General features: G+C 45.2%; 1 protein-coding gene across 1 annotated transcript in view; it reads right to left on the reverse strand.

Annotated features, from left to right (window-relative positions):
- Positions 1–411: 411 nt before the first annotated feature.
- The window catches only part of raly (RALY heterogeneous nuclear ribonucleoprotein), a gene marked incomplete at both ends in the record, with an annotated part of 74,835 nt that continues 56,939 nt past the window's right edge, over positions 412–18,307 (reverse strand). Inside the window, 3 exon segments of the mRNA XM_084315849.1 lie at positions 412–525; positions 5,619–5,773; positions 15,004–15,123. Coding sequence (XP_084171975.1) covers positions 412–525; positions 5,619–5,773; positions 15,004–15,123 — 389 coding nt within the window.

Raw genomic sequence — 18,307 nt, forward strand, 5'->3', positions numbered from 1 at the left:
GGAACCGAGCACGGAGCAACTGACGACTGTTCTGTGTAACCTTTATTTTACTATCACTATCATTTACCCTTGGACAACAATAAACCTGTAAACCGAACCGGCGGCAACTTTGGACATTCAATTCATTCACATCACAACCTTGGTACAGTGTAAAAAGGCAATAGCGGGTGCATCGTGGACGACTGTCAGCACACAGAGGAATGGCAGTCGGCCACTACATGGTCTATCCACAGTCACGAGGGACTTGTATAATGAAGTGACTGTGGACGTTAAGCGGTACTGCAAGTAAACTCACTCCCCAGAGGCATCCAGACCCAGTACTTAGGAGTGAATTCACCTCTTGGTACAGTGGTCTGTGATGCCGCCCGCGGCGCGGGAGACCGGGGTTCAACTCCCACTCAGGGCGATCCCTTAAGAGAACAAGTAGTAACGGAATATATAGACGCCAAGCGTCAACAGAGGACAGAACAGAGAGTTGGGTCGGCACTCGTTCAGGCGGTCCTGCTCGTAGGATATAGTGAAGCTCTAGCAAAGAACAAGAGAACAGAGCATTCATTATAAAGCCACATTTCAACATTCCAACGTGTCAATTAGTGACAGCCAGAATGACAGCCAGTGACAGCTTCCAGATGTGACAGACAATCAGTGCGAGACAGCAAATCAGAAGTGACATACAATTAGTGCAACCCAAACAACAAGGTGAAGTAATCCAGACAGACAGTAGGGTACCATCCTAAGGTAGGACAGGACCCCGAACGTTACAGGTAATGGTTGTAAACGCCCTCGAATTAAATACCGAACGTCTCAACGGCACAGTGTAAGTTCCATCTCAAACCCAATGTGCTGGAGCGCGGAGCCTAAACTAAACGTGTCTGAGGATGATGTGTCTGAGACAGACAAACCAACACGCGCCAAACAAATGACAAACATTGTATTTTCTCTTCATTTTCATGTCCAAATCCCCCATATTTTCTGTTCCTGGGAAGTATACAGTATGTGGCACTTGAGCCACTAATGGTCAGCGCGTCTCTCTCTCTCTCTATCTCCCTCTCTCCCTCTCTCTCTCTCTCTCTCTCTCTCTCTCTCTCTCTCTCTCTCTCTCTCTCTCTCTCTCTCTCTCTCTCTCTCTCTCTCTCTGTGTGCGTGGATTTGGATGTGTGCATGCGATGTGTGTCTATACTGTGTGTGTGTCTCTGTTCGGCCAACATGTGTTTCCGTTTTGCTGCCATTATCTGTTTTAAGGCCAAACAGCAAACATGAAATATTGAGCTCTTCACTGGAAGCAGAGGCAGCATTCCTCCTCCACTGGTCCGGTCCACTCCTCCAGTGAAGCCTACAATATCTCCCTTGGCCTGAAGATCCAGAAAATCCGATAAAGATGTTCCGGTACTTAGTGCCGACGGCCTGCCGCTCTCTCAAGATGTTTTATGTCGGTGTTACCTTCATCTTTGCCAGATCCCTGGTCTGGTTTCTGTCCTCACACCTCTGTGGGCCTGCGGCTCATTGGCAACACAAGAGGGAAACGTCTGCATGGCCAACAGGGGGGGGGGGGAAGCAAGATGCTTTGCCAGCAATCACTACTTATGCTAATAGTTATCGTTATATTTCAGGCCATGCATCATGCTTCGCCGATTGGACCAGGCACGTGCACACATAGAGGCCAAGGGGTGCTTGAGCACCTGCCTTTTTGAGCCTCATCAAAAAAGTACCAAAAAAAAAAAAAAAAAAAACATAATATTTTTTTTTTACCGTTACGCATATAGACTGCCCTTCCAACTGAAAAATGTCAGGATAGAATCAAAATATTAGGTAAAGAGAGAGAGATGCCCCATATTCCATTGCAGTTTGCACGGCCTCCTCACCGTGCCTCTCCGCGGACCTATATATTTTATGCATAGCGTGGGTGGTGATGATGATGATGATGATAGAAACCGCTGTGGCGCATACAGTTGAATGCTGGTATTACACTCATTGAGGGACACGAAGAAGTCAAGTCCGATGGGATTTGGGAATCTCAAATACAAATCGGGATTTGAATAAAAAATGCATTTATATTAAACAATACAGAATATCTTGGAGTCTGTAGGGTAAGCACTTATTCCCTCCCCCCTGAACATTTATGGAGATGTATGGGCCTTTTAAGTCAGTGATAAAAGTGTCTTTCAAGGATAAGTGAGCTCCTGCACTGCTTATTATAGTTCAATATTCAATATTTGATCACCAAAACCCCCCAAAAAGCATAAAAGGGGGGCCCCCCGCCAGAAAAGGGCCCTTAAAAATCACGCTCGCGCGCTACGCTCGCTCGGTTAATATATACACACAAGTGTAGTGCCCTTTTCAGCCTTTGAGCACCTGCCCCTCTAAAGTCCTGTGCACGTCCCTGGATTGGACTATTATGTGAAGTGAGCATGTAACCCTCACTAATGACCAAATAGAGGGATAAAAAGCTCAAGCCCTGCCACATGGAAGGAATGCACTGTGGAGAGAACTGTAATACTGTGTGTAACACATAAAAACACACCAGCCAATGCCATATAATAACGCAGGACCTCTCGTGTGTTTTTATGACCAAAATGAGGGATAAAAAGCTAAAGCTTTGCCACATGGAAGGAATGTACTGTGGAGAGAACTGTAATACTGCGTGTAACACGTAAAAACACACCGGCCGTACAAGCAATATTACAACCAAGAGCTTACAGAAATCCTGTACTGGAACCCAGACAGACTCTCAGCTAGTCAGAGGGAGTCTAATGGTGAGGGCGGGTTCCAGAACAGAGCCCAGTGTGAGAGAGAGCTCCAGGCTGGTCCAACAGGTAAATACCCTACACTGTAATCCCTACACTGTAATCATAGTAATCATAATAATCATAACTACCTACCTCAAACTATATTCTAGCCATGGAACTCTGTGTGATAGCATGTACAATATTGCTGTATATACTGTATATATAAATTTATATTTACAGCATATATATATATATCCATATCTGTCTGAATATACCTGCATATAACCCATGTATAACTCTAACCTTACATATATGTTTTTTTTTAGTATCTGTAGATACTATATCTATATCTGTACATATCCCTTACCTACTCTTACTAGTTACACTGCTGGTCAGTATGACTTACTATACCTGTACATATTAATACCACAACTCTGTACATACATCTGATTAGTACTAGTACTCATTTATACATTTTATATCCAGTTTAATCACCTGTACATCGTATACAGGGGTGTAAAGTACTTGAGTAATTGTACTTCGTTACAATACTTAAGTACTGTTTTGGGGGTACTTACTCCTGCGCGTGATGTAATGCTTAAACAAAGACAGGTGGCTGGCGATTAGCCAATGAAACCACTCATGTGATTGTAACGTAAATGTGACTCAGCCCTCAAACTCAGACTCTGCCCCAAGAAAAATTGCCTCTTTTAAACAAAGGTTTTTACTATTTAGAGATACTATCTGTCTATTGATCTATATACTGTATATATATGTATCACTATCTATCTATCAATCTACTACATCTATCTATATGCATGCACACACACAGTTTAAGGCCATACATACACTCACCTCATGGCAGAATACTGTCCATATCTGATGATAGGTGGCAGTTTCCCTAAAAAAACAAGAAGACTAAAGTTATAATGTAATTAGACAGGAATACTGTAGTTAGATAAAAGAAAGACTGTAGTTAGATCAGGAATAATGTAGTTAGATCAGGATTACTGTATTTAGATCAGGAAAACTAGTTCAGTCAAGAATAATGTAGGGTGCGGCTAGGTGGTGTAGTGGGCAAGGCGCTCGCCATCAACGCTGGAGACGCTGGGTTCGAGTCCAGCTCTCGGCGTTGCTATCAGCTTGGCTGGTCGTTCACACTAACACAATTGGCAGTGTTAGGGGTGGGAAAGCTGAAGGGTGGGTCCTGGGCGTTGTGGACAGCGACCCCTACAGTTCGGTCGGGGCGCCTGCACAGCGAGGGTAGGATCTGGAGGGAGGTAGTGTGACCTTCCACACGTTACACTCTCCCAGTGAGAATCTGCGCTGCCAGGCTGGCTGCCGGCTGGCTGCACATGCGTCGGAGGAAAGCATGTGACAGTCTCCGGCCTCCTGGACCAACAGTAGGGGGGAGTGCGCAACAACCAGGAAGGGGGTTGGGAATTGGCATAACGACTAACAGTGGGATGGGAGAAAAATCGGAAAAAAAGGAGAGGGGAAAAGATTTAAAAAAAAATATATATAATAATAATGTAGGAACATCCAAAAAAACGATGCAGGAAGTAGGACAGAGGAGAGGGACACATGAGTCCATATCAACTAACATCAGCTCATATCACCTGACATTTTAAACCGTGTTTAGTTTACTTAAAAAATGTATCTACTTTGAAGTAAGGCTTCAAATATCACGAAGTTGATATTAGCTGATGTTAGCTAACTCTAGAAAACAAGACTAGGCAAGCCTAGTTAAGCCACGGATGTCGAAGGATCTCAGCCTTCTGAGGAAGTAGAGTCGGCTCTGGCCCTTCTCGTACAGTGCCTCTGCATGTTTTGACCCGTTCAGTTTGTTGTCGAAGTGGACTCCGAGGTATTTGTAGTCCTCAACCATGTCCACATCGACCCCCCTGATGGAAACGGGGGTCACAGGTGTACTCCTCCTCCTCCTCCTCCCCAGCTCCACAGCCAGTTCTCTGGTCTTCGTCACATTTAGCTGGAGGTGGTTCTTTTCGCAACGTGTGACGAAGTCCACTACCAGTTCCCGGTATTCCTCCTCATCACTGTCCTTCCCGGTGTTGCTGACCAGTCTGTCTGACACACAGCCTTGTAGGCGCACATACTGTGGTCTGCCCGTCAGATAGTCAACTGAGATATGTGATGAGGTGTGATGACAATTCTGATGATGATAGGTCTGATGAGAGGACTGATGAGAGGACTAATGAGAGGACTGGTGATGAGCGGACTGATGATGAGAGGACTGATGAGAGGACTGATAAGAGGACTGATGATGAGAGGACTGAAGATGAGAGGTCTGATTATGAGAGGTCTGTTGATGAGAGGTCTGTTGATGAGACTATGAATTGAAAATGGGGGACCCTGATGTAAACAAGACAAACGTCTTTCTCTGGTCTGCATCCCCTTAACAATTGTGTGTATTGAGCCGTACTGTATTGTACCCATTCTGCAATCTGTTAAATAAAGTTTTCATTCATTCATTCATTCATTCATTCATTCATTCATTCATTCATTCATTCATTCATTCATTCATTCATTCATAGGTCTCTTATTAGAGACCTCTCATCAGTCCTCTGATCATCAGTCATCTCATCTTCAACACACACACACACACACACACACACACACACACACACACACACACACACACACACACACACACACACACACACACACACACACACACACACACAAGCCATGCACGTTCCAACACACACACACACACACACACACACACACACACACACACACACACACACACACACACACACACACACACACACACACACACACACACACACACACACACAACAAGCCATGCACGTTCCAACACACACACACACACACACACAAACAAGCCCTGCACGTTCCAACACCCACCATGTGATGGTCAGCCTCGTCCAGTGTGTGCTGTGCCTCCTCCTCCTCACTGTTCTGTCTGTCCTCCTCGTCCCGCGTCTCCTCCGGCTCCGAGCGCGACTCCTCGTCGTCCTGCGACACCTCCTCCTCGCTCCTCACTCCCTCCTTCCGCAGCTCTGCACACACACGCACACGCCACACACACACACACACACACACACACACACACACACACACACACACACACACACACACACACAAGCACACACACATGCCACATGCTTTGTTTGAATCCAACAATTATACATATGGCTTTTCATATTTTAGAGGTTTAATGTGGTTTCAAGGACATTTAAGGATACAAAGAGCCACATGGCCTGGCTGCCTACTACCTACTACAGTACAATCTGACCACATGGCCTGGCTGCCTACTGCTGCCCAATCTGACCACATGGCCTGGCTGCCTACTGCTGACTACAGTACAATCTGACCACATGGCCTGGCTGCCTACTACCTACTACAGTACAATCTGACCACATGGCCTGGCTGCCTACTGCTGACTACAACACAATCTGACCACATGGCCTGGCTGCCTACTGCTGACTACAACACAATCTGACCACATGGCCTGGCTGCCTACTGCCTACTACAGTACAATCTGACCACATGGCCTGGCTGCCTACTGCTGACTACAGTACAATCTGACCACATGGCCTGGCTGCCTACTGCTGACTACAGTACAATCTGACCACATGGCCTGGCTGCCTAATACGTACTACAGTACAATCTGACCACATGGCCTGGCTGCCTAATACGTACTACAGTACAATCTGACCACATGGCCTGGCTGCCTACTACCTACTACAGTACAATCTGACCACATGGCCTGGCTGCCTACTGCCTACTACAGTACAATCTGACCACATGGCCTGGCTGCCTACTGCTGCCCAATCTGACCACAATCTCCCTGTGCTTTCATTCTCTGAAGGGCCTGCAATGTTCAAGCTTCTAACAGCAAGTTCATGGATATGTCTTAATCCATCTGTCTACAGTCAGCCGAGGCCTCTGATATCTGAGCAGTTTATACAAGAGGGCGTGTTCCTAATGCAGTTCGTTTTATTTGACAGTTTAAAAAGAGATGGTTACACACAATGCAAACAGCCTTCCTGCTGAGGACCACAGAATGTCGAGGATATCATAACTTATTTTCACTGTGGTCCACTATAGTTAGTGAGTGTTGAGTCAGTTGAATGTGTGTGTGTGTGTGTGTGTGTGTGTGTGTGTGTGTGTGTGTGTGTGTGTGTGTGTGTGTGCTTGTGTGTGTGTGTGTGTATCTTCACTTAGCAAAAGCGAAAGGCCTCTCCTCTGTCCTGATTCTCCTAGATCTATCTGCAGCCTTCGACACAGTCAACCACCAGATCCTCCTTGCGGCCCTCGCAGGAATGGGAGTGGCTGGCTCTGCGCTGACATGGCTGTCATCATACCTCAATGACCGCTCCTACCAAGTGTCATGGAGAGGGACCCTGTCGGCCACCCGCCCCCTGCGGACGGGTGTCCCCCAGGGCTCGGTTTTAGGACCCCTTCTCTTCTCCCTCTACACTAAATCACTGGGTAACATTATCACGTCTCATGGCTTCTCCTACCATTGTTATGCCGACGATACTCAACTCTTCCTCTCCTTCCCTCCCTCAGATATCCACGTCTCTGTGCGGATCTCGGCCTGTCTGTCCGACATCTCAGCCTGGATGACGTCCAACCACCTCAAACTGAACCTAAGCAAAACAGAATTGCTCCACCTGCCGGCCAAATCCTCCCCCCTAACCGACCTTTCAATCACAGTCGAGAATGCAGCTGTGACTGCGTCCCCGACCGCCAAGAACCTTGGTGTTGTCCTCGACGACCAGTTGAACTTCTCTGCTCACATCGCAGCGACGACCAGAACCTGCCGATTCCTCCTGAGCAACGTCAGAAGGATACGCCCCTTCCTGACAAAAGAAGCCACCCAACTCCTCGTCCAATCAACAGTCATCTCCCGCCTCGACTACTGCAATGCACTGCTCGCTGGCCTCCCGGCCACTGCCACTAAGCCTCTTCAACTCATTCAGAACGCAGCGGCCCGCCTGATCTCAAACCTACCGAAGTCGGCCCATGTCACCCCACTTCTTAGGGACCTGCACTGGCTCCCCATTGCTGCACGAATCCGCTTCAAGGCCCTCGACCTAGCATACCGTGCGGCAAAGGGAACCGCTCCCGCCTACCTCCGGTCAATGGTCTCTAACTACACACCCTCAAGACCCCTACGCTCTGCATCTTCTGGCCGCCTCAGACCTACTCCTATCCAAGCTCCGGGAGGGTCATCAAAGAGAAGTCGCCTATTCTCAGTCCTTGCCCCACAATGGTGGAATGAACTACCCACCCCAGTTAGGACAGCCGAATCACGTCCAATCTTTCGCCGTCGACTAAAGACGCACTTCTTCAACCATTATCTGAATTAAAAAAAAAAAAAAAAAAAAAAAAAAATCTAACCCTAACTAACCGTACTGTCATGCACTTGTCCTAATAAACTAACCTACACTGTAGCACTCAACACTTTGATGAACATTGTTGCTCAGCTGATAGAGTTGTGCCCTTCCTGATGGCTTGTCGTACAGAACTTGTAAGTCGCTTTGGATAAAAGCGTCAGCTAAATGACTAAATGTAAAATGTAAATGTAAATGTATCTAGGGGGTATGTGGGGAGAAAGATTCTTGTAAACATAGAACTTGTTTCAAACCCCGAACCTAAATAATCAACAGTCAACATGTCATTATTGTTGAGTTTTAGAAGTTATAGAAAAGCAGTTCCCGATGTATATTCGGTTTGGGAATGAGTAATAAAGTAATATAAATACCATGTGTGCTCTACAAATCAGCTGCTGCCCTCTAGAGGTGTATTGTAGAGGGGTTTTAGCCACAGTGTAAACCTCCTCACTGCCCTCTAGAGGCGTATTGTAGAGGGGTTTTAGCCACAGTGTAAACCTCCTCACTGCCCTCTAGAGGCGTATTGTAGAGGGGTTTTAGCCACAGTGTAAACCTCCTCACTGCCCTCTAGAGGTGTAATGTAGAGGGGTTTTAGCCACAGTGTAAACCTCCTCACTGCCCTCTAGAGGCGTATTGTAGAGGGGTTTTAGCCACAGTGTAAACCTCCTCACTGCCCTCTAGAGGCGTATTGTAGAGGGGTTTTAGCCACAGTGTAAACCTCCTCACTGCCCTCTAGAGGCGTATTGTAGAGGGGTTTTAGCCACAGTGTAAACCTCCTCACTGCCCTCTAGAGGCGTATTGTAGATGGGTTTTAGCCACAGTGTAAACCTCCTCACTGCCCTCTAGAGCAGTGGTTCCCAAAGTCGGGGTCGCGACCCAAAGGTGGGTCGCGAGCAGCCACGGATGGGCCGCGAGATGATTTAAAAAAAATTAAAAAAAAACATTTTTTTTATTTTTTATTTTTTTATTTTTTATTTTTTTATTTTAATTTTTTTTGTCAGGCCACTGAACTTATAAGCAGGCCAGGACAGTGTTTCTAGTTGTATTCTAAAATTCTATTCTATTGTATTCAAAAATGTGACTATATGGTTTTATATTAACTTAATAAATAAACAAAAACGAAAAATCTACTTATTTCAACGAACATTTCAAACTAAATAACAGATTATGCACATAAAACGCTGAAAACAACCGAAGCAACAATAGTATTTTAATGAGGCTATTATTATTATCATTATTATTTTGCAACAAGTTAGCCCTCTCATAAATAGCACATATAAATGAATAACTAACTTGAACTAACTTAATAGGATTGAAGTGATATTTGGCTTAAAAAATCGGTCGCCTGGCAAAAAAAAAAAAAAAAAAAGCCAGACGATGTGCATTGGGCCGCGGCTCTCTGACGCCTTATTTTCTGGGCCCCGGCCTGAAAAGTTTGGGAACCCCTGCTCTAGAGGTGTATTGTAGAGGGGTTTTAGCCACAGTGTAAACCTCCTCACTGCCCTCTAGAGGTGTATTGTAGAGTGGTTTTAGCCACAGTGTAAACCTCCTCACTGCCCTCTAGAGGTGTATTGTAGAGGGGTTTTAGCTACAGTGTAAACCTCCTCACTGCCCTCTAGAGGCGTATTGTAGAGGGGTTTTAGCCACAGTGTAAACCTCCTCACTGCCCTCTAGAGGCGTATTGTAGAGGGGTTTTAGCCACAGTGTAAACCTCCTCACTGCCCTCTAGAGGCGTATTGTAGAGGGGTTTTAGCTAGGGTTGGATGGTATAACCGGTATAGAAAGTACACGGGTATGAATTTGCACTACGGTATGGATTTTGATTACACTTTGTGACCGGTAGAGCAGCTCTAAAGTAGCAATGACGTAACCACACCAGTAGGAGGCAGCAATTTGAACGACCACATAAGGATTTGTATAGACGACTTTGATTGGCCAAAATGTGTCGACAAAAAAAAAGAATTATAAATATATATTTAATATATATATTTTTGTATCATGTAAATTTGTTTCTCCTTTTGTTTTCTATTTGATGATGTTCTCTATTTCTTACATAGTACTGTATATTTGTGTGTCTTGTATGTCTCTAAATGTTTTGATGAATTGAAAATGTAAACAAGATGAAAGTCTTTTTCTGGTCTTCATCCTCTTAGCAGTTGTTGTATTGAGCTGTACTGTATTGTAACCATTCTGTAATCTGTTAATAAAGTTTTCAATCAATCAATCAATCAATGCGATGCGTGCAGGCTGTGTCGTCATCAGCCTGCACCATCGAATCATCTGGAACATGCGAGAGGCATTACGAAAGCACAGCAGACAACAAAGAGGAGGAATTGGTAAAAAAAAAAAGGCTTGGTTTTATTAAAACGTCAGACACCTGATGAAATAATTGTTGATAGAAAGTTGTAGTTTTATAAATATCAGAGCACGTTGACTCTTTTTGTCAAATTCAAACCTGTAGTTTCCAAGATATAGCATGTGCAACTTGAAGATATAGCATGTATGACTAGAAGATATAGCAAGTGTGACTAGAACATATAATAATAATAATAATAATAATAATAATAATAATAATAATAATAATAATAATAATAATAATAATAATAATAATAATTTCTTAAATTTATATAGTGCCTTTCAGGAAACCAGTCAGGCAGAGTCATTAATACATTTGGTGAAGAGGTAAGATGTGAGTTGTGATTTGAAGGAGTCCAGGCCCCTCATTTATCAATGCTGCGTACGCACAGATATGTGCGTAAACCGTGCGTATGACAATTTCTAAGCAAAGTGTGGGATTTATCAATAGGAACGTGTGCTTGAGATTGTGTGTATATCTACGCACAGCTCCGACCGTGAGTACATGGCACCAAGCGGTAGAATAGGAAAACTGCAACAGACGGAATAAGCTTTCATGCATTAGAGTTCCAACACCGACGTGTTCGGTATGACTCTTAATTAATCATAGTTAATACATGGCGTTTTCACATTCGCCAAAATGCTTGCTTGTGATTGGTCAATAGCCCCCCGACAGCGGTCATTATTTTTCAATAATGACCGCTGTGGGACAATAATGACCGATGTGCGCAGCTGTTCGCAATCAAGCCCACATCAGTGCAGCAAATCAGACACACCTGCCGCGGCTGCACTGACAGCGGAGTGTGTGTAGATTACAGCGGAGCCAGAACAGAGGCTGCCCGCGATAATAATAATCACTTTATTTGGGCTGACAGAGCCACAGAACAACTGCGATTTGTCAAATGAATTAGGTATATTGTTAGTAAGTTAGCCATGTAATAAGCGGGATAATGTATAGCTTTACTCGGTCATTGTCGCAAAATAATTGACCTTCACTGACGTTTAAAACACCTCGCCGAAGCGGCTCGGTATTTTAAACTACGTGTCGGTCAATTATTTTGCGACAATGACCTCGTAGCTATACATTATCCCTTACTTAATTGTAAAATAGAGACATGAGTGTAATTATTGTCAAACCCTATAGCATTAAATAGCATTTGGAATAGGTCTTTCCGAATGAATGCAGCATGGTTTATCTGGCGTTATCGGACGACTTGTCACGGATCTATTTGCAGAGAGAACATAAGTAGAGTTTGCTACCCGGGACTCATAGGGTGGTGACAACAACATTGTGCCTTGTGTGACTCCCTCACCAAACCCCTCAGTCTGTGTGTGTGCCACCTGTGTTAGGTGTGTGTGCCACCTGTGTTAGGTGTGTGTCACCTGTGTTAGGTGTGTGTGTCACCTGTGTTAGGTGTGTGTGTCACCTGTGTTAAGTGTGTGTGTCACCTGTGTTAGGTGTGTGTGTCACCTGTGTTAGGTGTGTGTCACCTGTGTTAGGTGTGTGTGTGTGTCACCTGTGTTAGGTGTGTGTCACCTGTGTTAGGTGTGTGTGTCACCTGTGTTAGGTGTGTGTGTCACCTGTGTTAGGTGTGTGTGTCACCTGTGTTAGGTGTGTGTTTCACCTGTGTTAGGTGTGTGTGTCACCTGTGTTAGGTGTGTGTGTCACCTGTGTTAGGTGTGTGTGTCACCTGTGTTAAGTGTGTGTGTGTCACCTGTGTTAGGTGTGTGTGTGTGTCACCTGTGTTAGGTGTGTGTGTGTGTCACCTGTGTTAGGTGTGTGCCACCTGTGTTAGGTGTGTGTGTCACTGCCCTTACCAAAATAGTTAGCGACCTCAGGCTAAACTCCGATGCTGGCAAAGTCTCAATTCTTGTCCTATTGGACCTTAGTGCAGCGTTCGATACGATTGACCATAATATCTTGATCAGTCGTCTAGAAAGACTGGTTGGCTTTTCCGATCATGTACTAAATTGGCTCATAACATACATTAAGGGAAGAAGGTTCTATGTTAAGCTTGGAGACAATGTATCCGAGGAACATAACAGCAATTTTGGAGTCGCACAAGGAAGCTGCCTTGGTCCATTACTCTTCTCACTATATATGCTGCCCCTCGGGGACATCATTCGAGACCACAATGTATGCTTCCATAGTTATGCTGATGATACACAACTATATATCTCCGCAGAACCAAATAACACTACAGCCATACAGTCCATTACAAATTGTCTGTTAGCAATAAACAAGTGGATGAACAATAACTTCCTAAAATTAAACGAAAGCAAGACCGAAATCCTATTGATCGGCCCAAAAGCGAAAAGGGAAGTGCTTTGTAAAAACCTGGGGAGTCTGTCATCCTATGTAAAGACTGAGGTTACAAGCCTAGGTGTCATCTTGGACTCAGACCTGACCTTTAAGTCTCATATAAATAAGGCCATGAAAACGTCATTCTTCCACCTAAGAAACATAGCGAAAGTAAGACCTTTCGTAAATAAAAAGGATGCAGAGAAACTTATTCATGCTTTTGTATCAAGTCGGCTTGACTATTGTAATGCACTGTTCACTGGTCTTCCCAAAGCAACCATTGGGAAGCTTCAGCTTATCCAAAACTCTGCAGCTCGATTACTAACTCATACAAGGAGAAGAGAACATATCACTCCAGTCCTGGCCACTCTGCACTGGCTTCCAATAACTCATAGAATTGATTTTAAGGTCCTTTTCCTAACATATAAAGCTCTTAATGAGCAAGGCCCAAAATACATAGCAAATTCCCTAGTTAGTTATCTGCCCTCAAGAACGCTACGGTCATCCACTACAGGTTTACTAGACACGCCCAGAAACCAAAAAAGGATAGGAAGTATGGCATTTGCCAACTATGCCCCAAAACTATGGAACACACTACCAACACACATCAGAAACGCCAGCTCTATACACATTTTTAAAGGAAAATTAAAAACGTACCTATACAGTCTAGCTTACAAATAGTTATGGCTTGGAAAAACCTGATGGATCCATGAGGCTAGGATAAGCCTTGTGGACCCAACTTTTTAGATGAAGGAACGGGTACATAGGAGACACGCCTCCAGTTTTTCAAAAGTTTTTGACACGCCTCAGCTTCTGAGCTGAAGGAGTGTTTTTGCGGACCTCCCAAACTTTCAAACTTTTTAGATGAAGGAATGGGTACAATAGGAGACACGCCTCCAGTTTTTCAAACGTTTTTGACACACCTCAGCTTCTGAGCTGAAGGCGTGTTTTTGCGGACCTCCCAAACTTTCAAACTTTTTAGATGAAGGAATGGGTACAATAGGAGACACGCCTCCAGTTTTTCAAAAGTTTTTGACACGCCTCAGCTTCTGAGCTGAAGGCGTGTTTCTGCGGACCTCCCAAACTTTCAAACTTTAGACTGTTTTCTTTATGCGTTTTTCTTTTTCTTTCTTTCTACCACAAGACGCGGCCACTGATGGGTCCATGGGACTTGGATAAGTCCTGTGGACCCAACTCTGGCCACTGACCACATGAGCGAACGGGTACATACGCACACAATACACGGCCACTGATGGATCCGTGGGACTTGGTAAAGCACTATGGACCCAACTATGACCACTGATAAAAACGTAACTACACTAGCATTATAAGACCTAAACATTGCTACCTACCATACAAGTGCATTGGTTTAGTGCATTTCCGGTTGCCACTGAGCGGAAATGTTTGTGCGGACCTGTTCTCCCAAACTGGTAAGCAAATGACTGTTTTTACGTTATTTTCATTTTTACGTTACTATTATTATTATTATTATTATTATTTTTTTTTTTAACATTGATCTTAACTGATCACTATGACTTTATTGCTTTTATCGTTATATATGCCTATAATTGTGTACAGCACTTTGAGCTACATGACATGTATGAAAGGTGCTTTATAAATACTTACTTACTTACTTACTTACTTACCTGTGTTAGGTGTGTGTGTCACCTGTGTTAAGTGTGTGTCTATGTCACCTGTGTTAGGTGTGTGTGTCACCTGTGTTAAGTGTGTGTGTGTGTCACCTGTGTTAGGTGTGTGTATCACCTGTGTTAAGTGTGTGTGTGTATCACCTGTGTTAAGTGTGTGTGTGTCACCTGTGTTAAGTGTGTGTGTGTCACTTGTGTTAGGTGTGTGTCACCTGTGTCAGGTGTGTGTGTGTCACTTGTGTTAGGTGTGTGTGTGTCACCTGTGTTAGGTGTGTGTGTGTGTCACCTGTGTTAGGTGTGTGTGTGTCACCTGTGTTAGGTGTGTGTGTGTGTGTGTCACCTGTGTTAGGTGTGTGTGTCACCTGTGTTAGGTGTGTGTGTGTCACCTGTGTTAGGTGTGTGTGTGTCACCTGTGTTAGGTGTGTGTGTGTGTCACCTGTGTTAGGTGTGTGTGTGTCACCTGTGTTAGGTGTGTGTGTGTGTCACCTGTGTTAGGTGTGTGTGTGTCACCTGTGTTAGGTGTGTGTGTGTCACCTGTGTTAGGTGTGTGTGTGTGTCACCTGTGTTAGGTGTGTGTGTGTCACCTGTGTTAGGTGTGTGTGTGTCTTGTGTGATCTGCTCCAGTCTGCTCAGCAAGGCATCAATGTTGGACTTAATCTGGGTCAGCTCTGATTTTATTGCCTGAAGCTCTGCCCCTTTCACTGCTGTGAGAGAGAGAGAGAGAGAGAGAGAGAGAGAGAGAGAGAGAGAGAGAGAGAGAGAGAGAGAGAGAGAGAGAGAGAGAGAGAGAGAGAGAGAGAGAGAGAGAGAGAGAGAGAGAGAGAGAGAGAGAGAGAGAGAGAGAGACACACACACAGGAGAGAAGGTTCTTTATTGAGACAGTAGGGAGGCTGAGAGGGAGACAGAGTAGGAGAAACACAGGAGAGAAGGTTCTTTATTGAGACAGTAGGGAGGCTGAGAGGGAGACAGAGTAGAGGAGACACAGGAGAGAAGGTTCTTTATTGAGACAGTAGGGAGGCTGAGAGGGAGACAGAGTAGAGGAGACACAGGAGAGAAGGTTCTTTATTGAGACAGTAGGGAGGCTGAGAGGGAGACAGAGTAGGAGAGACACAGGAGAGAAGGTTCTTTATTGAGACAGTAGGAAGGCTGAGAGGGAGACAGTAGGAGAGACACAGGAGAGAAGGTTCTTTATTGAGACAGTAGGGAGGCTGAGAGGGAGACAGAGTAGAGGAGACACAGGAGAGAAGGTTCTTTATTGAGACAGTAGGGAGGCTGAGAGGGAGACAGAGTAGGAGAGACACAGGAGAGAAGGTTCTGGTGGAACTGAATCCCAGCAGGTTGACAGAGGTTCCAGAGACTAGGGATAATTTGACCCTTGTGAAAAACCACGGGACCTTTTACTTTCAATAATATCTGATCTGAACACACTCTACCTCAGCCTTCTCCCTGCTGTGCTGATCTGACCTAAGCAAGTGACCAGAACATGTTGGATCAACAAGGCCACTTTCAACAGTGTCATGTCCTGTGGCAGCAAGAGCAAGAACAACCACTAACGATGAGAACATGAGAGATATGATGGAACAACAGAAGTAATTTTATGTGGAAAATGCTTAACACATTGTGTGCCGGCCGGACATGACGAATTATCGCTTGTATGCCAGCACTTTAATCAATGGGAGGACGAGCACATTTGCGAGCGATTCAACTATATCTTAAATTATGGCTGTTGTGAAGGGCCAGATTAAACCGAATATATATATTTATTATATATATATATTTAATTGTATTTGTATATTCTCTAATATTCCCTGATATCCCTTGTATATTCCTTGTACAATATGCATTGAATATCCATTCTAGCCTACTGAACATCCCATAATAGTCTCCATTCTACTATTGGTCGAGACCTTGGTGCCAGGCTGCCATACCCCTCAGACCCAGTTCAAACGTACCGCTCAACATGTACGAACAAGTCCTAGTTCCGCGTAGGAATCTGGCTACCGCACCACTAATGGGACTATTTGTTCATAGTGCGTATATATACTGCGCTACTAAAGTAGGACTTCCTTTTCAGTCCAGTTTCTTACCCTCCAATAGAGTCACAGACGTAAAGCCTCCCCGCGACGCCACGTGTGGGAGTAAGGCCAAGTTCGCCTACCATCGGTATTGAGACATCGTGTATATTAATATTTGAATAGTCATATTTGGCACTATATCGTCGAGTTGGACGTAGTCTATTAAGCTAATAATAGTCTGTTAATATATAGTGCTTCGTGCTGTGAGAATACTACCGTAGTCAGTACCCCATCGTTTCGGGCAGAGAACTGGCTGCTTATCCAGGGTGGTTGACCCCACGTGAAGCTGCACCCGAGGAGCCCCAGAGCCGACGAGCGAGTGGACCTGTATACCGGATTATTCTACCGACGACAGCCCGCCTTCCCAGGCACGGATTATGCTTTGTATACATTGATTATTCCATGGATAAAGACCCCCGACACAGCCGTGTGTTGGAACCCCCCCCCCTGGAGAGGACGCAAGGTGAGGAGACGCTCTGCAAGACGAGGTCGCTTCACGTCTCTCCTCCGTGGACCGGAGGACGCCGGCCCACAAAGAGTCCATCTGCTTTCATCTGTGGTCCAAGGATCGCCGGCGCATTGAACGGCACTACAGTGGGTTCACCTGGGATACCCTTGGCCGGATGAGGCAGCCGGATTCTACCCCCCCCCCCTTCCTACTCCTGTCGGCTTACAAGCGACCGGATTAACCCCCCCTAGTGTATCCAGCCTATAATCATTAAAGTATCATTGCTGTTATTCCTTAAACTATTCCAGGTCGTATATGTACCACCTGCGCCTTCAGAGATTGGACATTCTCTATTGATATACCGACGAATACTCTTGCCATAAAAGTGCATACTAATTCCCATTCATAAATGTGATTGATTTGATTAAGTGCTTGCTCTACACACCATCGCTGTGTAGAAATAAAGACCTATTTCTAATTCGTACATTTGTGTTGGATCCGTTTCATCTACGTGACAGTGTTCATCATAATATATTTATGCCGAGTACTGGGTGGCCGAATATTAAGTACAAAGGTAGTGGTAGTAAGTATCATATCTAGTAATACAGTCAGGGAATTGTACCCCTCAGTTACAATTGGTCCTTCGAGCCGGATGGTAATTAGTGTAATATTAATATAGTGTTATTAATATTGAAATGGCCTATGATGAACACTCCACGAAACGATCCTCCTAACCAACGCCCGCAGCGCGAACGACGGCTCCCTCAGTACTTAGAGGCTTACGCTGTCAGTCAACAACCTAGTCTTCTACTAACAGTAAACGCGGTAAAACTAGAAAGTAAAAGTATGTCTAACCCCAACGCCCAGACTACCCCGACCATAGAGGCCCCTACGGGTTCTAATGTAACTGACCAAGTTCACGGTGGGGACCAGTGGGAACCAGACATGACTTCACACCCCGCCAGTACTGAAGAAGTAGTCCCCGATGAGTCCCGGGAGGAATACAACGCTACCGAGACAGAACTCGGCACGGAAGAAGACGGGGAGAGCACCGTGGAGATAGAGCTCCAAGGCTCCGCAAGGAGTACCCCGAGGGAAGGCTCCCCTATACAACCGCCTTCCCCCAGCGAGGCAGAGAGGACCCTACAGCAGGCCTTCCTCATCAGCCTGAACGCCGCTGCTGAACGCGACCGACTGCAGATCCAGCAGCGGAGCGAAGAAGAGCATATACGTCTAGAAATAAGACGCATTCAGAGGGAAGAGAATGTGGCCCGAGACCGAGCAGACAGCCAGCGAGCAGCTGCTGGTGCTCTACGGGACGCAGAGCGTGACAGACAGCAAGCGCAACTAATAGAACAGCTGATC

Source organism: Notolepis coatsorum, assembly GCF_963971535.1.
Source record: "Notolepis coatsorum genome assembly, chromosome: 6".
NCBI lineage: Eukaryota > Metazoa > Chordata > Actinopteri > Aulopiformes > Paralepididae > Notolepis > Notolepis coatsorum.